General features: G+C 39.2%; 1 protein-coding gene across 2 annotated transcripts in view; it reads right to left on the bottom strand.

Moving 5' to 3' along the window:
* The window catches only part of SOS1 (SOS Ras/Rac guanine nucleotide exchange factor 1), a 46,877-nt gene that overhangs the window by 16,727 nt on the left and 7,710 nt on the right, over positions 1-22,440 (bottom strand). Inside the window, exons 2-11 of one of the 2 annotated variants that reach the window (XM_080998664.1) lie at positions 19,153-19,278; positions 18,583-18,714; positions 16,751-16,915; positions 14,605-14,814; positions 13,401-13,544; positions 12,312-12,422; positions 12,130-12,228; positions 11,053-11,180; positions 9,729-10,384; positions 4,863-4,944 (exon numbers count right to left, since the gene is read on the bottom strand). In XM_080998664.1, coding sequence (XP_080854790.1) covers positions 4,863-4,944; positions 9,729-10,384; positions 11,053-11,180; positions 12,130-12,228; positions 12,312-12,422; positions 13,401-13,544; positions 14,605-14,814; positions 16,751-16,915; positions 18,583-18,714; positions 19,153-19,278 — 1,853 coding nt within the window. The remainder of the gene's footprint in view (positions 1-4,862; positions 4,945-9,728; positions 10,385-11,052; positions 11,181-12,129; positions 12,229-12,311; positions 12,423-13,400; positions 13,545-14,604; positions 14,815-16,750; positions 16,916-18,582; positions 18,715-19,152; positions 19,279-22,440) is intronic. The other variant, XM_080998665.1, reaches the window with a different exon arrangement.

The raw sequence follows: 22,440 nt of genomic DNA, 5'->3' as shown, positions 1-22,440 counted from the left end.
CACCCTGAGGGATCCCCGTTGGGGTTGTGGCATGGTCCATGCCCACATCTGGGCATCGGACAGAATCCACACCCCCAGTTCCCTTTAACAAGATACCCTTAATAAGGAGGGGCAGGCGGAGGCTACAACCACCCCTCAGTCCAAACAAAGGCCTAATGCCTTTGGCTGGGTTTTTTTTTTTTTTTTTCATTCTAACAAGAATCCTATCTCGGGTCTCAGACTAGCTCTGTATGGACCTGGATGTTAATATCAATATTTAGAAGATCTTAGTCAAAGCACTCAAGCAACTTACTTTTCAAACCACAAAGTAAGATTTGTGGTATGTCGTATCATCTTGAGCAGGTTAGGAGAATTGATTTCCTTATCTTCTTTTGTCCATACACTTCCAACCAGCTCTGATGGTTGCACAGCTCTACAAATTGACAATAAATATAAATTATTGAGAAAAGGCTATCATTTTATGGTCAATTGAGCTACTACTTCCATCTAGATTATTACAAATAACCAATAATTCTCAAATCAGAAAAAAACATTGACTGCATTTTTTTTGTTTGCTTTGTAGAATGCCATTGTTCTACCATCTACTGTTAACAACCAATTGGAGAGAATTGGTTGTTAAAAGTAGATGGTAGAACAATGGCATTCTACAAAGCAAACAAAAAAAATCTCTAGTTAAATGCTATATCTGTGGATGAGGTTCTGGAAGCTTATAGCTTACAGCTTACAAATCTTGCTTTCATAATACGTTCTTTAACAGTGAGCTCCAAAATGCCAACATATGAAAATAAATTATCACTTTACTAGCTATATCAAATTCACATTAATATATACTAGAGTCACAATTTGGAACATTGTTCCCTAAATGCAATATGAATAGCTTTGCTAGTAAGAACTGAATGCAGAAATGACCAGGACCGAACACTACATTGCTCGCATATTATGATGTAGAAGAGAATAATATTGTTTTCAGAGCTACCTGTAAAGTTCAGATTCAAGTAATGTGAGCTGTCGAGCAATTTCTATTGGATGCAACGTAAGCAGGTCAAATGTTTCAATGTGTCCTGGCTTGCTAATATGCCACTCAATTGGAGGTGGTGAGCTTTCAAAAGTAATATTGTGACTTGGCCCAATTGCTTGTGCTTGCTTTTTCCTATGGATTATCTTTGTAATTGACTCAACCCATTTCTTCATAGCTTTACCTGAGAAGTAAAAGAAAAATACATTCTAGGATTTGAATAATAACAGTTACCTAGTAGCTAGAAACGTTCCAATAATGAAAATGGGAGAACAGTGGAAGACAATGTGAGAAATTCAGAAAACGAAGCCAGAGCCATCTGGTCTAGCACCAACAGCCAGATGCAACCAGGAAACTCACAAATAAGGCACGTTGGAGACAGTCATCCCCTTTGTTCCCAGCATTTAGTGATAAGGCCTATAATATACTGTTTCTGAACATGAGGCCCCAGACACAGACCTACATTTTAAAATGCCCAATCCTTTTGCTTAAACCTAGCTAAACTAGCGATCATCATGTCTTGTGGTAATGTATTTCCTAAGTGTTCTATGTCGCTACCAGAGAGTACCAGCTTGTCCCCAATCCCCACACCCAACCACACACTATCACCTTGGCTCTAACCAGAAGAGACTGAAAGAAGACAAGATAGCTATCTTCAAATATCTGAAGGGCGGTTAGAAGGAAGATGGAGCAAGCGTGTTTTCTCCTGCTCTGGAGGGTAGGACACAAACTAACGGCTCACAGTTACAAGAAAGGAGATTCTTAGTAAACATCAGAAAACAGTGGCCTGGAAACTTTTGGAATTTCTAAAGCCAAATATCCTTCATATCCTATTTCAATTACAACAGTATTTGTCAGTAGCTTAGAGAGATCCCTGAGCTGTTAACTTCCAACCAATACCAAAAGACACCCACCTACAGCCAAGCATCTAACTGTCCAGAATAGCCCAGACAACCATCCTACCCTTTTCTGCACCTGGAAATCTTCCTTCCAGTTGCTACCATAGTCATGAACAAAAACTGGAGGAAAATTATTATTTTTTGTCCTAAAATCAGTGTGACTTTGAGATCAGTCTTGCTGGCACATGCTCAGCCTGAATGACTCTTGGATCTCCTGGCTCAGGGTGCCCATCTGTGTATCTCATTAGTGACCTTTGCCTTGTAAAGCCCAACTGGCAAACTGAAACATCACACTTTAATAAAGCAGGTACAAAAGAAAAAGAAGCAGATCATGCTAGATCTTTGCAATAATCAAATCAAATACCTCTGACAGTGCCAATGAATTCTTCCAACCGTTGCAGTAGATCTACATCTCTCTCAAAATCATAGAAGTGATGCTCCACCCAGTGCCGGCATACATTTAGAACTCTACAACATTAACAGAGATTATACAATATTTGAGGACAATGTTTATATGATTTATTTTTGACAAAGTCTACTAGAGCTGTAGGGCTGGTTTCATTTTACAGCATATATACTGTCCTGACTCCCTGAAGAAGTGCCATACAGCTGTCAGGATCCATGCCAAAACTCTTGTCTGACTTGCTGGGCCTCGAAAAGGAGGACTAGAACACTGAGTTCCCCCAATCTCCAGTCCAAGCTCTGGTAGCTGGGTAATAAGTGAATGTGTGCAGTGGTAGGAAACCTAGCCAGAGCAAAAGGTCAAGCTGATTCGCAGTTTATGTCTATGGTCATCCTCAAGTTCTGCTACCAATTAACATTTACTATGCACTTAAAAATGTTAAAAAGTATGTCTCTCAAGGATGAATTCTATCTCCCTCTAGATTGTAATGGCTTGTGCATCATCTAGTGGAATTAAAATGGTGAATAAACAATACAGAATATGAGACAATATTAGTTAGGTGATATAATGTTCTGGAAAAGGCATGGTATCACTGAATTAAGATCTGTAATGAAGAAAATATATAAGCAACAATACTATCAAGTGAAACACAAGGTAGATGAAGTGCCATTTCTGAAATATTTTCAGATAAGGCATATTATAACTACATTAATAAATGTAGCACAGTTCATTAGGAAATTACACAAACTTTGAAGCATATATTTCAAATAAAGAACAGTCATGTGGAACTCTGGATCAGAAGTGGCTTTTTGAAAGTACAATGGTGGGAAGGTTGAAAAGCTCTGGTATATGCACAGAACATTGTACAGTCCTTTGGATCCCACCCACTGATTTTTAAAACTGGGATCTAAATCTAAATAAGATGCAGTTTACACACTTAAGATTACTTACCGCAGCTGTACAGGTTGGATATATTCCTTCCTAAATCTTTTTAGCTCTGCGCTAAGTGGTTGATCTCCATTCTCCATAGCTATGCGGTCTGCTTCTGTTGGTTCCGGTTCTGGAATTTCAAATCTAATGTGGGATGGTAATGTAAAAAGTAGGTTACTAAACAGGTATTTAACATTTGCAATAAACAATAAGGAATAGGACTAACATTCTTACATTTTATTTAGGAAAGTTCCATTCAGGCAGGAAAGGGAAAGGCCACAACCCCTATAAAATTTCAAGCTTTCCAACTGACACAGGTATAATACCCTTAAGTGTGATTGAATAGGGAATATACTACAGTGTTACCAATCTGAGATTAAATAAATTCAATATCGTTTGGAGTAAAATGGAAATAATTTGCAAAGATGCAGGCATCTGTGGTTTGACTTCACACCTGGAGGTGCACTCCATTGTCTCTTGAGACAGATGGATGCCAACACAGGCATCTGACTACTTAGTATGACATAACTGAATAGCACTTGTATTTTACACATTAAATGCAGACAACCCTCAATTTATGTGGGGGTTACAGTCCGGACATCCCTGCGTATAACCAAAACTGTGTATATCAGGAGTACCCTGGAGGAGTGAGTCACTCAGCAAGCCCCACTGTTGATCAGGCATAAGCCAGAGAGGGCAGCGGGGTTTGCACAGCTGACGCGGAGGGAAGCTTCTTCCTCACACATCAGCTGAGGCAGTCAGACCGGCTCACTTGAGTTAGGGGGCTGCAGGGTTTGCTCAGCTGATGTGATGTTAGGTGGGGAGGCTCTGGGGAAAGTCTCCCCATGAGCTAGGAGGACTCTCCAGGGTGATGCCCATTTCTGGATCCACTTTTGGGTTCCTGGCACCCCATGTGCACATAGTTACATGCAAATAGAGCACATGTGAATGGAAAATTGCCTGTACAGTGGTACCTCAGGTTACATACGCTTAAGGTTACAGACTCTGCTAACCCAGAAATAGTACCTCGGGTTAAGAACTTTGCTTCAGAATGAGAACAGAAATCGCACGGTGGCCTCGGGAGGCCCCATTAGCTAAAGTGGTACCTCAGGTTAAGAATGGGCTTCCAGAACAAATTAAGTTCTTAACTTGAGATACCACTGTACCTCAAATTAAATATGTGTTTAATTTCATACACATTAGAGCTGTCATGTGCTGTAACTTCATTTATTTAGGTATGCATGTAAAGCACAGAATGTGGAATTGAAGATTCACACTAAATTGGGAAGAAATTGTTTCCCATGAAATTTGCATTTGGGTTTTTCTTAAATGCAAATCTGTAAAGAAAAATGGGTTGGCTTCAGGTTTCCCACGGACAGATTTCCACTGATGGGACTGCTCTATTAGAGGAAGGGAGATTTTTAGTCTCCCTTAACTTCTATTCTGGAAGTAGTGGACAATAGTCAGGATGTGCTTAGGGGGAAGAGGGAATAGGCATAAGCACGCACACACACATGCACCCCCCCTTTCCATAGGATAAAAGTGTTATTTAAAAACTCATCTCAGAAGAAGAGAACCAAAATTACAACACAGTATTTCAGAAAAGTCCTCTTACCGTTCTATCAGGAGACTCAGTAATTCCTGAGGCTTGCAAAAAGATCTGTATGTTGTAAGAAATGTTCGAACAAAGTTGGGATCTAGGAGAGACAAAATAAATATTTCACTATATTGTTTTAAATTGTTTAGACAGCTAGTGAAGAACTCTAAGTGTTAACTTCAGAAGCCTCAAACCCTGGAGTCTGATGCAGTTGTAAGAGATGTCACCTAATCATGGCTGAGGGAATGGGGAAAGGGCATTCATTCTAGATGGATTTCTGCTCTCTTTGTAGGCGAAAAGGTACTTAGGTAAAGCAACATCTTGCTTCTGGGACTGCGGAGCCAACTGTATTTTGCTGAAGGGAGTAGTAGCCAGTGGGGAAGCAGGGTCGTGTTGCACATCTCGCCTAATAACACTGCATGTCATTGCCGGTTACTGAGAGAGGGACAAGACAGTAAGGAGCTTGATGGGGGCATTGGACCGGCTTTGCCACTGTGCCCACACCACACCAAGCTCCCTGCTGCCTTGTCCCTCCCCCTTTCGGTAGTCAGCAGTGAGTGTAGCATTGGGAAGCTAGGTGAATAGCACCCACCAGGCTGGGCTGCCCTGCTAGCTGCTACTGCTTGGGGGGGTGAAATGTGTCCCTAGATCGTGAAGGAAGCTCCAAGGTAGGAAACTACACATGTGAGAGAATCAAATAACAATGCAAACCATACTCAAACACGAAAACACATCATCTGATGGGTGGTCAGAATGTACTATCTACCAGAAGAACAGAAGCCTATCAAGAAAGAGTTTTCCCCTTCTTTCTTGTACACAGGAGGGTGTTTAACTTAAGGATGTCAAGCAGCAGTAAATCCCAGGATAAGCACATCTGCTGTACAGAACCTAAAAGGCTCTGAGCAAAACTATTTGGTTAAAGCTACTCTGACTGAAGATTTAGCTAGGGACAAACACAAATCTTTATTGTTTTGCCAAAGGCCAAATGTAATCATATAGCAGTATAACTAAAAGTATGATTTAAACCCATTGCACAACCCACTGAAATATCGAGTACCTTTTACAACAACAAAAATACAGTACTAATAACTAGAAAAAAGGCTTCTGCTTCTTTACAATTTTAACAAGAGACAACTCTCCTGAACCAGAAATCTTATCCTCTTCCCTGGCAAGCTTACACTGTTTTTAGTTCTGTTGTTTCCAAATTAGAAGACAAGGATCAATGTTGAATATTTTAAAGTGTCCACTGCTACCACGTCTATGGTGGTTCGAGACTCTTGAAGGGTTGAATTTAACCATCATGGTTCCTTCAGACTGCAGCAAGAGGAAGTCAAGGCCCTACTGCACAGCACATGAAACAACTTGAATGCAGTTACCCTAATTAGTGTGTCTTCACATGACCTTCAGCTCTTTGGGTGAGCTTTGTAAAAGCCTTCCCTGACCAAGAATGGATTTGGGGAGAGGTCCTGCCTACCCAATCCCAGAGATGGGACCTTCCCCATACTGAATTTCCTACTACCTACAAGGAGAGAATAAGCCTCATGCACTCCTTTCATATAGCCCTCAACCTCTCAGACATGAATTCCTCTCACCCTTAATCATGGGGTTCACTGTGCATGCACCAGAATCACTTGGGGTTAATTTGACCTGGGATGTTCTGGAGCACAGAAGTAGACTTTAATGGAAGGAGGGCATCAACCCAGGGCCCATTCTTGATCAGGGCTAAGGGACAGCTACTGTAACTTCTGTCCCAACATTAGAACAATGCATTTACATACACTATTCAGTATGCACATTTAGTTATAAAACTCATACCTTTCTATCACTTTGTTTGATGTTACTTTACGGCAAGTTCAATTTTCCTACTAAATTCTTTTCCTGCAATGACTTCATAGAGCCAAGTCGTTGGTTAAAAATACACACACACAGTTAAGTCAGGATGTCTGTCTATGTGATAAATCTCTCCTCAAACAGGCATTTTAAAAAGCTAAAAGAACAACAACATCTAAAAAAATCATAAATAACCATTCCTGAATGCGTTAAGAAAGGAAATGGACACTATGCTGACGCACAAGCATTCAACGTATCAAAGCTCTATAAATAGAACAGCACAACCCTCCAAGAGAAAAAAAGTTGCAAGCTCTTTCAAAACTGGAAGGGCCAAATCAGGAAATGGAAATGAACTTTTACCACACACAGAACTGTGAACAGAGGCCAAAAAAACCAAAGGCTTTGGGAAGAAGTAAAAGTTCTGTCAAATAACCCATACTGAATTTAAATGCCATTTGCTCAACCTGGCCACTTTTGCACCACAAGGAGCTAATGGTCCCGATTCCAACTTCCCATTCATTTACACAAACTAGTCACCAACAAAAAGCATCCCAGTATATGGGGTAGAATGGAGAGGGCCAGAGCTTCTATACCAGGTGAGCCAAGGCAAACCCACCCACCTTCCCCCATTATGATTTTGCACAACCCAATCTTGTGCAAAAGGACTTAAGCTGACAGAACAGGACTTCTCCAACCTGCAGTTCCCTGTGTGTCTCCAAAATCTGTGATATAAGGAGGGGGGGGGGTGTCCTCCAACCCACCAGAGCAGGTTTTGAGGATACAGAGAGGCTGAAATGGGGAACAGAGAAAGTCTTGTTGAAGGAGCTGAACTCCATTCTGCTTGTCCATGGACAGCATTGGATGCAACTGTTTATTTTTTATTCAATCTATTAGTTGCTTTCTACAAGGAATCTCAAAGTGATTAACAAAAATAGAATTCCAATAATACAAAATACATGTTTATTTTAAAACCAGAACACCACTAAAAGTGGTTAAAACATAAAATCATAAAACAAATAGCTCCTCTCCTCAACAAAAGCTCGATCAAAGACTTATCCAGTTAAAGTACAAACAGAGCAAGGAATTAGCATTCAAATGCTTAGAAGAGGAATGCCTTTGCCTGGTGCTGAAAAGATATCAATGTCAGCACCAGCTGATTCTACTGGTGAGAGCATTCTACAAATGGGAGGACACCACTGAAAAGCTTTACTATGGTCTGTTGAAATGATAATGAGTTTATTCTATTTATCGTGCTGATTTGGTAAGAATGAATTTCAGCGTTTAATGCTGAGGTCCACTGACCTATGTATAACGATATTATTTTTCCCAAAAGTAGTGGCTTTAGCTGTTAGAATAGCCAATAGAAACAGCTAGAGAAAAGAAACAGTTGATATAGAAGCACATACACTACTGATGATTTTAAGGAATCATTAGTGATGGAATTTAGATCTTTTAATGACCAATTTAAGCAATTTGAAGAGAATGTGTTTGTTTAGTTAGAAGAGGTGAAAAGAGGTATTGATTCAAGATTTAGAACTCTGCAACTCAAAAAACAAGCAAGGGAAGCTATCCAAATATATCCGCATATTCATGCACAGTAGTTTTTGTTTACTGTTCTCATGAAAAAGAACTGGAAAAGGTATGTACATTTTTCTAGGAACTCAATGGGGCTGTGTGCATGCTGCATTTCTGTAGCAGTGGATGCAGAATTCAGCATCCTGCTTTTTCATTTTTTAAAAGCTAATATCTGTCCCTTTTAGTACTTGGTAAACCTTGCAAAAGCTTCAGAAGCCAGAGTAGTGGATGAATAAGTTTTTCAGTAGGTGCACAAGGAATAGCTTAAGAATGTTTACCAGTCCTATAACTAGCAAAATCACAAACATATGCATATCTATGCTAAAATACAGATTTTGCACAATTTATACATGACCTAAAACCATTCTTTTAATTAAAGCAGAATTTGGATTGGGGTTCCGAATTCCTTTTAGTATGAAATACACACAGCCCTGTATACAACTGTGGCATATTACGAATACTGCATAGCAAGTGCTATTCCTGTAACTATATTCTGCACCCATTAGCCAGAAAAAGGAGAGGAGAGAATTCTACATAAAAGTCCTCCTGAATACAATTTCCATGGATTTAACCTTCCTCTCTGAAATGAAATATTAAAAGCTAGCATGGGGAAAAACATCCTAAGTCAGATGAGCATACCCCCACCACTATCAAATGCATCATGCTTTAGCACAACATTTAGGGTCAAAGGTGTTTCTCAACTATTTTGTAAAGTGGAATGGCCTTTAGGATATGTGGACAAGTTTAAATAATTAAGATTTCCCCCATTAATATACTGTAACCAAAGCACATAAAATAGGTGAACCAATTGCATATGAGGGTACCTTAAATAAGTCTAGACGTTTGCATTCCAAGGTATTTGATTCAATACTTAACTGCTATATCACAACTTGAACAAATTATAGGTAATGTTTTCAATTTATTTGAGACTACCTGATTCAAGTGATTTAAGATAAGCATATTCCTCTATTTAAAAAAATAAATTTACAAATTTACACTATTACAAAACAATGTTACAAAACCACATTGTTACACATAAATACCCTCTCTTCTGGTAGGCAGCTGCTGAAGTTTATAGATGTAATAAATTAGTCTGTACTATCTGTTTATGCTTCTGCATGTATACTAGCACAGCTGACATGACATTTCAATTGAGTCTGTTTCCTAAAGAACGGCTCTAGTTCTCTGTAGGTTTGTTAATGTTAACAGGATATTAATGCTCATCAACTGGATGTATGCTTTTTGTTCTTTATCTCAGAGATAAAATGATCCAGCATCTGAGCTACTGGACAGGTGTAACTAGAGGCATAGTCACTCAACTCAAGGATACTGCTAAAAGTTTTTTTACAAACTGCCACTTTTATCAGAAACCTATACCACCTTGATTCTCTGGGTGTATGAAAGATAGAAGATACTAATAAACGAAAATTCACACAAACATAAATTCAGATATTTTAAAGACCTGGAAAAATTCCTTACCAGCATACATATGGTATGTAAGTCTCTCAATGAGTTTGACAACAGTGCCTGCCTTGATAATAGGAATTCCAGATTTGGGCTGCATGTTTTCTTCAAAAACAATATTCTCTTCAGAATCAGGTTCTGCAAACCTATAAAGCTCAGGACTTGGGAATCTCATCTGTTCCTCCTTCTCTTCTTGTAGCATTGTTACATCTAACATTCGCTCCAGGGTGCTTCTATACTGTAAAGAGATCAAGGCTGCCATCCAGTTGTTTTTCTCTTCTGCCGATTTTGCAGCAAATATAACACTGTTCTCATCTTTCAAAATTATTTCAAAGGCATGTTTGTACTCATTAGTGTCATCTTTATCATTGATCTGTACCTTCCTCATGAGAAACTTTTCTTTCAGACGATATTCTGCATTGCTAGCACCAGGCAATCTTGGCTGGCCATGATTTGATTTACAACAAATCATTAAACCATCAAAGAGAAATATATGTCTTTCGTGCTTGGCACCCACACGCGTGAGAGTCCCCTCCATTATAAATTCATTGCAGCACTGTCCTATATCTTTACCCTCCCAACCATCAATGTTCTTCTGGATCTCGTTCATTTTCTTGATCGCTAGCTGCTTTCCCTTCATTTGTTGACTATAGAACCGGCATGCAGATTCACTTTGAAAGAGAAACAAAATGACATTAATTCAAACAGCAGCTGCACATACTAGCAAAAAAATAACTAATGCAGGCTTAACTTTGAAAACAATTAGCCTGAAGAAGTATTCAAAGTATGTTCCATGAGCCAGCTTCAAACGTTCCAGACCTGAAAGTGCTATGGTCACTGTTAATGTTTAAATTATATGCCTAATACAGAATTCCAGTTAACCAATCAATTCTGATTAAACAGTAAAGTGGCAAGTAATATTTCCTGATTAAGATTGTAAGCATCTGAAAGAAAATCTGACACCACACTGTTGTTTACTTTAAATACAGCGCACGCTACAATAACTGCATCAAGAGTTAACAGAAAAATTGTTAGGCATTTCAAATGGTTCTGCATGGTATTTTTATTTCTTAACAGCTAATGAAAAACCTTTTTTCTTGCTGCTTACCAGAAGATTCTCAAGATGCATTCACTAGAAGTGTACAAGGACACACACATATCAGAGACTCTGAAAACAATAGCTATCTGGACTTTGATGTCACTTCCTTTGAAAAAGTAGGCTTGCCACAAACTGCTTTGTTCATTGTTTACTGAAAGAGGAAACTGGAAAGCCTGGCTTTATAGAACAACAAACCAGGCTAAAAGCGAGGGGTGCGGTGGGGGGTGGAAATGCATTTACCTAAGTCTTCTCTTTGCAAGACTTTTTGAGCATATCCTTTCCATACTACTCTGAAGATTAAGTAGGGCTGTAATTGCTTGCTTCAAACACTCTTTGTCCTCTTGATCTTTGCTTTTCTCTTCTAATTGCTACGAAAGTAAAAATAATAGTTAATACTTCTACATAAGTTTACAAATCAGATTTCATCCTTCAGCAGCAAAAAATTTGTCACAGTCCCTTAAGAGATCAAATAATATGGTAGCAATCTATGAGAAGGGCTCATGAAGCCTGCTCAAGTGTTCACATTCCATGGAAGGAATCATAGTACTGAGACACTGAGATAGAGGCTGCCAACTGCTATCAGTTTAAGTTAAGAGTGTTAACTTGGAGAAAGGAGACTAAGAAAGATAAATGGTTGCAAGTAAAGATGCCAAACTGAGGAGTCCAACATCTAGCTTTAATTAAAATCTAGGTGCTCAGTTTTCAATAACAGACTGTTTCCAGTCTATAACTTAAGTGTGTAATTCTACATCCCAGTGTCTAAGTTGTGAAATCCCCTTCCCCCAGAGGTGTTTCAGGCATCTTCATTATGTTTTATTCTTTGTAGGCTTAAGAAGCACATTCATACCCCTTTAACACCCAAGATATACAACTCACCCTATTCTCTTGACTGTAATTTAACTTTTTAAAATCCCAGATGCATTTGCCTTGTGCCTTTTACTACCATGTAGGTGTCAGATCAAAATGTTTTAATCCCTTTAAGGCATTATAAGGTCTCCTATTTTAAACACTGGTTTTGTAGGGGGGGAAATCACTTTGAAGTTTAACTGTTTTATTTGATTTTTTTTTGTATCTTGTTATGCTTTTAATTATATCAACCACCTTGGGACAAGATTTTATGAAGTGTGGCATATGAACACTGTAAATTCATATTTACCTACATCAGCACTCTACTTGCTAATTGTGCACTGTTCTTCAGAAAAACCCCAGTGCCAAAAGCAAGATCACATGACAATATAAGTGGGCTGCAAATGATATTTAAAATCAAACGTAAAATCTTTGAAATATTAGATGCAATCATGTCTACCACTCTCTTACCTTTAAAAGTTCAAAATAGTGAAGGCAATGGTAAACAGGAACTAGAAGCAGTCTGGGTAAAACATACTGAACAGCTTCTTTAAAACCATCTCCTATTGACTAGAAATGAAAAGATATTTCAGTTTCACAAACAAGTCCAATTATTGCATCATCTGCATTGTAAACTTTACTACTTAACATACCTGTAAATAGAATGCTGCACCAGGCTTTGACAGTAGGCTAAGAAAATGGTCATGAAAACCAGTCCGCAAAATATCTTGAGTGTACGATTCATAAGGATCAAATGCTAGCTCCTAAATAAAGGATTTTAGAATATTTCAGTTTACTCAAACACTGTTTCAATGCTATCATGCAATATACAGATAGGTAGGTAGATAGATAGACAGATAGATAGGAATATGTTTACTGCCTTATCTTAATTTGGGAACCCAATCAATATTAGTGCATACCATACCAGAAACTGGCCAATGCACCAACATTCATTGGATTCCAATTTGTTTTGGTCATTAGCAACTCAGTGGAATAGGGAGTAAAGCTTATATGGTAGAACAAAACAAAGCAAAACACAAAACAAAACAAAACAAAACAAAACAACACAACACACAGGCTCCTGATTGCAACTGAAATTAATCACTCAGTTTATTAATATACAATGCTTAAGAGTATAATTAAATTATATTATATATAGATAATAATAAACAGATTATAAATGATATAGAAGTTATATAGAAATAAATTAATACGAGATAAGACAAAATGTTTGAAAATAAAGCAACCTACGTATGACAGAGTTTAAAGCAGGCTTCCTCAACCTCGGCTCCCCCATATGTTTTTTGCGTACAACTCCCATGATCCCTAGCTAGCAGGAACAGTGGTCAGGGATTGTGGGAATTGTAGTCTCAAAACATCTGGAGGGCCGAGGTTGAGGAAGCCTGGTTTAAAGCAACTGGATATAATTCACTTATGAACTAATAAGTAGTATTGTCTAATCAATAAATATTTGGAGGTGAGAAGAGATTTTTTTTTTCTTAAAGATTATATACCGAAACACACTAGAAGTAGAAGAACATGCACAGATAGCTGTGTAAATAGTAACTGGTTTCCAACAAGTAATCTATCCCTCTAAGTCATGCAGTTGAAATTTTTAGCCAACATACACTGCTTAGAGTATGGCATTACGGATATATTTTATTGCAGTTTATAGGATACATCTAGAATTTATTAGCAATGTGTCACATATAAGCAAAAAATCTATAAATACTATTACCTACCTCAGCTAAATCTTCAAAACAGCTTCCAACTAAGGGATGGGGACTACCTTCATCTGTCATTTCTACTGTGTCTTCAATATGGCCCAACAACTTCACACTAAGTTCATGAATATCTGATATTCGACTGAATATATTTTCTACATCCTGCAAAAATGAATGGATTGATAAATAGTAATTGGAGGTGGGAGTTAGTCAATCAAAACAAGAATAAATCCTGCAGAACCTGAATAATACAGATTTCATGGCAACTATTTAAGACATAAGAAAAAATGTACAAGTATTGGGTTTCCTAACAAGCATTCACTTTTTGACTAAAGAAAAATCTCTTCTGCCCTCTCCCCAAGTTATGCACAGATGTATCTTTCACTTGGAACTGGGGCTCTTTAGATCCCAACCCTTAATTGGATTGATAATGCAACATTAGAAAATCCAGGATACCTGTAATGAGGGCAGGTTTGAGGGGGGTAATATCCCGTTTCAGGTCTCCAAAGAGGCAGAAGCAAGCTGGTTCACATATAACCATGAATTAAGATGTAAATCAGTCTTCAGGAATTTGTCCTGCTAGTCACTTGATTGTCTGATAAAGGTTTTAAGTGAAATACATGCATGTATGTATGTATGTATGTATCTGTGTGATGGCACCTGTAACCGGATTGACTATACTAGCACCTCAAATAGCATTTATACAAATGTTTTCAGGGTTTAAATTTGAATGTGAGGAAGGATGCACTCACTAGCTTTACATCCTGTCATACAGGCAAAGTGAATGTCTGCATCGAGGAGCCTGCTTTATTTGTGCATGCTATCTGCATTTTTCACAACCTTGATTCTGCAGGATTCCAAATCATATAATGACCCTTACACATGGATGGCATGCTACAGACGTTCAGCACTAACTTGTGGGTGAGTGCAGAGACAGGCTGTTGAGAATATGATGGAGTGGATTTGCTAATTCATTTATTAAATGTATATGCTACCCTTCTGTCCAGGGCAGCAATGACCACATTCCTGCTTCCACACATCCAACCACCCACCCACACAGTAGAGGATACATGAATTTAAGCTTGTAAACAGGGCTACAGTATTTTTTGGTTTTCAAATGCTTATGCTCATTAAGTTTTTGTGCTAAAGCTGTACACGACTCAAACTGAAGAGGCTTTTCCAAAACAATCATATCAAAATAAAATTAAATAGCAGTACTTACATGACCTGAAAACAGCTTAGGGTTGGTAATAAAAGGTTCTCTAAAAACTTTTATTACAAGATTTAGTTCTCTTATATATTGTCGAACCTCTGCCATGAATGACTTTACAAGATCATAGTAGGTTTGTTCTCCAGAAGTAGAGGGTTCTTCATCAGATAAAGTCAGCGTACTAATATCCTCTACATCCTGATGGAACATATCCATCAACACCTATTTAAATAAAGATGGGGGAAAGTAATAACTTTTGAGAAAAGATGTAATCGAAGTTAAAGCGAGCCCTGGGGAATAAAACTGTTACTAACCAAGCTGAAATCAAATATAGAAGAAGGCAAGCTGTGCTGTGTATGATCCCAGTCTCTAGGAGACTGGCAGTCATACATCTAAGTTTAGGTTGCTTCACCTAAAGTCGTTCAAAGTACCTAGTGTCATGACCATAAAGGGAAGAGAAAAATCTAAATTCTATATTCCCCAGACTTAGTCTTCTAAGATACACTTGCTACTGAGCTTAATTCAAGGTTTTCGCTATCGGTGTACAAAGCCCTGAACAACTTGGGCCCAGGATCATTGAGATCTTCGGAGGCAGAATTATTCATAATCCCGTATGAACAAGAAAACCACCTGCGGCACAACAAGCAGCTGAGCAGGCACCACCCCTGCTAAGTTCCAGGTGCCAGGTTAACACAGTTTTACTACAGAAGGGTTTTGCACTATGAATGCTGCTTTGTGTTTTTTTACTTTCTGATGTTTTAGCTTATTATTATATGTTTAGGCTTTTGTATATTGTATGCTTATTCTTTCTGTAAGCTGCTTTGAGGCATATAGTGAAAAGTATATATTTAAAATTAATAAATGGAAATCCAGATATAATTTAGCTGAGGGGTTCACTATGAATATTAAACTGTTAGAGTGTGAATAATTAGGATACAGAAGTTCAATATTGACGGAAGCAAAAGAAATTCAGACTCCATTAGAATTTTTTTTAAAAAAAGGGTAAAATCCAACATCACACGTGAACTTTTTATGTGCAACAGGACTTCCCCTTTCCCCCCAGCATTGCTCAACTCTGCTCTTGTGGGTTTGGGGCTGCAGAGAGTTGGGGCGGGAGGAGGCACAGAGGGGGTGAAAGCTCCACTACACAAGTGAAAGTGCCTTCCACTGGAGGGTTAAAATTTGATGTCAATAAATCTCACTTGTGACCTGAGAAACTGGAGAAATTTAATATAGAAAATGGAACAGATTCTCTTCTTGCCCAGATATGGGCTGGTTTAATATCTATTATTGTATCTATTATTGAGCTCCATTCATAACAATTAATCAGTATGCAAATACCATTAATCACTGAAACAATAAAGGGGCAAAGGAGGCAACTTCTGCCTAATTACCCGTGCTCTTGCAACCTCTTGAAAATCTGCTCTAAACAGCTGGAGGATCCTGCAGAACAGCATGAGAGATGGCAGATCACAGAATACAGGTAACTTGCATCTTACACAAAGGTTAGGTTCCAGGGTTCCACGCATAAACACATAAAGCCAGGAACTCTGGGAACCGCCCCACCCCACTAGGTGGAGGGCTGCTTACACGGATTTGGGGAAGATGTGCAAAGGCTCTGGCAGTGTCCCAAAGCCCTCCTGCTGCTTTCCCAAAGCAATTACAGCTTGGGGGCAGGGAGATAAATAAATGGGGAATGGGTTTCCTCCTTTCTCTATATATTCTGCCTCACTTATGCAATTGCTTAAGTAAAATAAAAGTAAGATGCGAGTTACCTTTACAGTGGTACCTTGGAAGTCGAATGGAATCCGTTCTGGAAGTCCATTCGACTTCCAAAATGGTTTGGAAACCAAGGCGCGGCTTCTGATTGGCAGCAGGAAGTTCCTGCAGCCAATCAGAAGCCATGGAAGTCGCTACAGATGTTCGGGTTCCAAAGAAAGTTTGCAAACCGGAACAATCACTTCCAGATTTGAGGCATTCGGGACCCAAAACATTCGTCTTGCAAGTCGTTTTGAGATACAAGCTATGGCTGTATATCATTTCCCCCCTTCCACTCATGCAAGATCAAAGCCCCTTCTGTTTATGGACCCATGTTGTTTGTGGAAGGACTCTTCTGGATCTGAAACCTTTAGCAATTACAAATATAAATTCTACCTACCTTATCAGCACACATTGCCACCTTGATGTCTTGTTTTGTAATTTCATCATGTCTAATATTCCGTACATAGTTCCCAACCAACTTTAAGATATCTGCAGAAATGTATTCTAATACTGCCACTATGTAAACAGATACTTGGTGGTCAACTTTATAGCCCAGAACTTCCTGAAAGAGAAATAACTTATTCTAGTATGTTGGGTTACACAAATGCACCTAATAAATTCATGCTTTTAAACATCTACACCAATTTGCTCCTGTGTCATATAAGCATGGTCATTTTTAAACAGCTAACAACAATTTAGTTCTAACAATAATGCTTTTGCTGAAATGTTGAGTTACTGGTGACAGGAGCATCATAATTGTTAACACCACACAAAGTACCGTATTTTTCGCCCTATAGGACGCACTTTTTCCCCTCCAAAAATGAAGGGGAAATGTGTGTGCGTTCTATGGGGCGAATGCAGGCTTTCGCTGAAGCCTGGAGAGCGAGAGGGGTCGGTGCGCACCTCTGTGCAACCCTCGGGAGACCGGCGCCACTTCGTGCCCGCCTCCCGATGGCTGCGCAGAGCTGCCTGCTGTCCTGGGGCGAGCGCAGCTCTGCGCAGCCATCCGGAGCGAGGCGCGAAGTCGCGCCCGCCTCCCGATGGCTGCGCAGAGCTGCCTGCATTCCGAAGCCTGGGGAGACTGGCGCGACTTACCGCTGGCCTCCCTAGGCTTGCGGATAGCACGCTGTTCTCGGGGCTGGGACTGGGGGAAGCTCGGGCCTGGGGGGAAAAATTTTTTTTTCTTTATTCCCCCCCCCCCAAAAAAACTAGGTGCGTCCTATGGGGCGGTGCGCACTATGGGGCAAAAAATACGGTAACTTAAATATATTTCTTATTAGTCAAATGGCACAGCAATTATTATAGACTTGTATCCAGCCCTGTGTTCTGCAGTTGTAAAACATGAAAATATAATGCTGGGGATCATTAGGAAAGCTAATGAACATAAAACATATAATACTGTTATACAAATCTATATTTGTATAACTTGGAATACTGTGTTGCCTCATGTCAAAAACGTTGCCTCACGTAAAAAATGATATTGTAGAGCTGGAAAAGGTTCAGAAAAGGCAACAAAAATGATCAAGGAGGTGGAGCAAATTTGCTATGAGGAAAGATTACAAGATTTGGGGCTTTCAGTTAAAAGATGAGTAAGAGGGGACAGGATAGAGGCGTACAAAATTGTCCGTGGAGTGGAGGTAAAGAAATAATTTTCTCTATCTTTTGCTTCTCAAAATGCTAGAAGTTGGGGATACCCAATCAAGCTGAATGCCGGAAGATTCAGGGGAGACAAAAGATAGTCTATATAAACTATGGAATTCACTCCAACAAGTAGTAGTGATCCCCACCAACCTGGATGGCTTTAAAATATGAGACCAATATTAACGCTTATGCCTCTGAATACCAGTTGCTGGGATCTGCAAGTAGTGAGAATCCTGTTGGGCTCAGGTTCTGCTTGCAGGCTTCCTACAGACAGCTGGTTGGTCACTATAAGAACTAAGTGCTGGACTGGATGCCCATGGCCTAATCAAGCAGGTATTGCTTCCAAGTCAAGGGAAGTGTAAGATTGTGGCAGTCAAATTACACCAGCTAAGATTTATTGAATTCTAGTTAGATCTGTTACTAGCTAGGATCAGAGATTACTTTAATAAGATTTATAGATTTGAGTGAAATCTAGGTACAGTGGTTTTTAAAAATTTGTCTTTATAGGAAGTAATTCAGCTTTGAAGAACAAATGGGTAACTTCTGTTAATTTTGCAACATTTTATACACTAAATTTAGAATACTTACTTTTAACAATGGGTGAATTTTTTCTACTGGGAGAAATAATGGATTTCTTCGCTTCCTCTTTTCAATTGCAGACTGTGCATCAGCTATTGCCCACTTATCAATAGGATGGGGAAAGCTTTTTTGTACACGATCCTTTTAAAAAATAGGAATTGCAGCTAAATATATAATCAGCACATAACATTTTTTTTTACAATATCTTAAGTCACTGAAAGATATCTAGTTTGGTTATGGAAACATTATTAATTTGTGTAAGAACAGAGACATTAATAACAAATCTATATATTTGCTAATAATTTTCCAAACTTATCACCCCCCAATAAAAGGTCAAAATCAGAATCCCCATTATTAATTAATTTATATGCTGCTTTCCCACAATATATTTGTACCCAAAACAGCTCACAAGGTATCAGAATAAGGTAATAATAAAAGATATAGAAGAACCAAATAATTTAATACAATATTGTAAACAAAACAAAGTGTTAATAATCCAATGATGAATGACAGAATTAATAATATATCAGCAGCAGCAAATAACAGTAGTGCATAAATAGCTACAAACTCTTCTTGTACCTCTACATCCAGGAAGCTTCTTGGCTGAGCTTGGCATAACATGTTCAGCAACTGCAGTATTAACTCCTCAACATACTGCAAGGCATCTTCAGTAGATGACAGCTTAGGGTGGACTTGCATCTGAACCTACATTCAACATAAAATAAACAAATGTGCATATCATACAAAAGTTCTCAAGAGCATCTTACAAGACTGAACACAAAATTTTTTTTATACTTTACTTTTAAAATATGAAACTGGGTGAGATCCAACTGTGCCAGTAGCAGCAACAAAAATTCTCCTGTATCTCCTTTTATTGCATTACAATTTGAATTCTATGCAAATCATATAGCATCTGGCACAGTACAATTGCTACAAATCATTAAGTGGTCCATGTTGTCACTCAGCAATTTTCAAGTGGTTAATGAGTGTGGGTGTGGGGTGTGAAACTGGGAAGCCACTGTGCTGATGCATACAGCCCGATGGCTCCTCTCCAGGTGCAAACCAGATAAACAAACCAGGAAGCCTTGGCTTCAAACTATGTTTGAATGAAGGATCATCATCTGGAGAAGCCATGATCAGCAAGGTTGGCTAGTCACTGTACTTGTTTGGAAAAAATAAACCACAAACTCTGATTCAAACATAACAGGAAGCACCAGCTTCTTGTTTTGTTTACTCTACTTACACCAGGGAGGAGTACTGTACACCAGCATGCTGTTTGTTTACACAATAAACCAATATACGCCAGAAGTCTGACTTATCATTACATGCTAACAAGGCCATTGTCTAAAAGATATTTAGCTTCAATTATCAAGTTTCATTTTGAGTCTCATGGATGTCAAAACTGAAGGTCTGTGCAAACTGAAACAAGCCTAAGCTCTTTCTACATGTTAGCTGATCTTTTACTTTGTGTGCATTCACTTTATGCAGAAGAGAGAGACAAGCGAGAAGAGGAGTCACAGAATGGCCTGATTTAGACCTAATGACAAACCATCTTATTGAATGAGCAGGTGCAATCTGAGCTTGTGCATTCCCACCCCTCTCTAGACATGCAAAGGGGAAGAGATGAGATGCTTCTGTTTGCTGTTTGTAACCATTCACTCCTGTTTTCTCTTAACTGAGGGGAACACTCTAAACAGATTTGGCCCTGTATACCTGAAGGAGCATCTCCATCCCCATCATTCAGCCCAGACATGGAAGTCCAGCTCCGAAGGCCTTCTGATGATTCCCTCACTGTGAGAAATTAAGTTACAGTGAAAAAGGCAGAAGGCCTTCTCGGTAGTGGCACCCTCCCCGTGGAATGATATTCTTGTGAGGAAGCTGGTAAAATGTGGGTTGAACAAGGTAACTGTTAGGTGGATTTGTAGCTGGTTGACTGACTGGACCCAAAGAGTACTTAATGGTTCCTTGTCATCCTGGGGGGAAAGTGACAAGTGTTGGTGCCGCAGGATTCTGTCCAAGTGGGCCTGTTGTTGTTCAATGTCTTTATAAATGACTTAGATGAAAGAATTGAGGTGATGCTCATCAAATTTGCAGATGACACCTAGGCCCGGGCAATGTATTGATACATTGCCCAGGAACGGATTGAGAGCCAGAGCGCAATAGCGCCTTCACCTGGTGGTGTATCGTGGGTGGAACTTGCCTGCTCCTGACTCCCTCAGTGAGCTGGGTGCTGGTGGTGGGGGGACTCCCTCTGCCGCCAGCGCCTGGTGGGAGGAACAAGCGGCCTCCACTGGGGCCGATGTGGCTCATTCCTCCCTCCATGTGCTGGGCTGAACATGGTCACTAGATGGCGCCCTTGAGTCACAAAAAAGACTCATGCTGGTTTAATTTTGAATGCTGGCTAATTCTGTAAGTTAAGTAAGTGTTGAGTGAAGCAACACTGCATATTGTGTTAGGATCAAACAGTGCCATGGCCTGTAAGAGAGGGGCTGCTTGCTATAAACAACACCTACAATAAGTGGTCCGCAAAACCAACTGTCTGGACAGTTGGTATAAAAACACTGCTTTGACTTTTGCTCTTAGGAGTGAGGGAGTGAAAAATCACTAGGTACTACAAACAATGGGCTGGATTCAAACTCAGTTAACTAAAACCAGCAGGGCACATTAGTCACGACTTAACTAAGTGCAACTAACTTACAGTGGTGCCTCGCAAGACGAAATTAATTCGTTCTGCGAGTTTTTTTGTTTTTTTTAAAATGATATTTATTGAAAATTTTTTAAAAATTACAAGAAAAAGACAAAACAGAAAAAAATAAAAGAAAAAAAATAAAACCATCATTCTCAAATTCTCCACTTTCATTACCTTCTTTCTTTGACCTCCTCCTCCTCCCTTTTCTTGTATCCTAATTAATAATTTTCGCAGCAAATCCTTTCCATAATTCATAGTATTCTGTCATTACATTACCTTAATCTATTTTCATCTTATCTTATAGAAAACCTTAAAGCTTAAAACTTAAATCTTATTTTTACCAACTTCTCATAAGCATAACATTCTTACCTAATTCTTTAAACATTTTTACAAGAGCCAAGTAATTTCATTTCAACATTTTTCTAACATTCATCAATTTTATAAAACAATCCTGATGGTAAAAAAAGAAATAAGAACAATCCAATCTTCATCCAGCGTCCCTTCCTCCTGGTCCCGGGTTTTGTCAGTCCTTTTTATCCCATTGATCTAGCACATTAACCTGGTGATCTTATATCCGAGGCCCTCAAGTCTCTTCCATGTCCCTTCTGCAGCTCTTCTTCATATTTTCCTTTCACTCGTGGGAACTCCAGCTTGATAATGTTTTTGACCCTTTTCAACAAATCAGCCCCTTTTCCATAGTCCAGACTAAACTCCATGTGGTATTTGAAGACATGTTTCAGATTCCCTCCAAAATTGAGAGCCCCCACAGCTCCAAACATCTGACGGCCCATTGCCAGACTCGGAAAGTCCAAACATCCCTGCATGGGGGGGTCAGTCCAACCCCCCATTTTCAAACCAAACCAAACTTTATCTTTCCAAATCTGGTTTTTTCCAAGTTCATTTGTCAAATCCAAAGACTCATATTCCTGCAGGGCCGAAAATCCCTCCCTTTCTGGCGCCCAAGATTCAGCAGCATCCTCTTCTCTCATCTGTTCTGTCATGGCACACTCCTGTTTTAGTTCCTGGGTGGGCTCCATATAGTTTCCCACTACCTGTTCAAAAGTTCTGACCGCATTAGTCATCAAATCCGTCTTCTGACTTAACTGATCCAATAGGGCATTTATTTTACAGAGAGCACACAACAGAGCTTCTGAAAGCATTGTCCTACAAGGTCACAA

The sequence above is a fragment of the Podarcis pityusensis genome (genome assembly GCF_964106645.2).
Source record: "Podarcis pityusensis genome assembly, chromosome: 3".
NCBI classification, from domain to species: domain Eukaryota; kingdom Metazoa; phylum Chordata; class Lepidosauria; order Squamata; family Lacertidae; genus Podarcis; species Podarcis pityusensis.
This window is presented reverse-complemented; position numbering and strand designations above follow the sequence as displayed.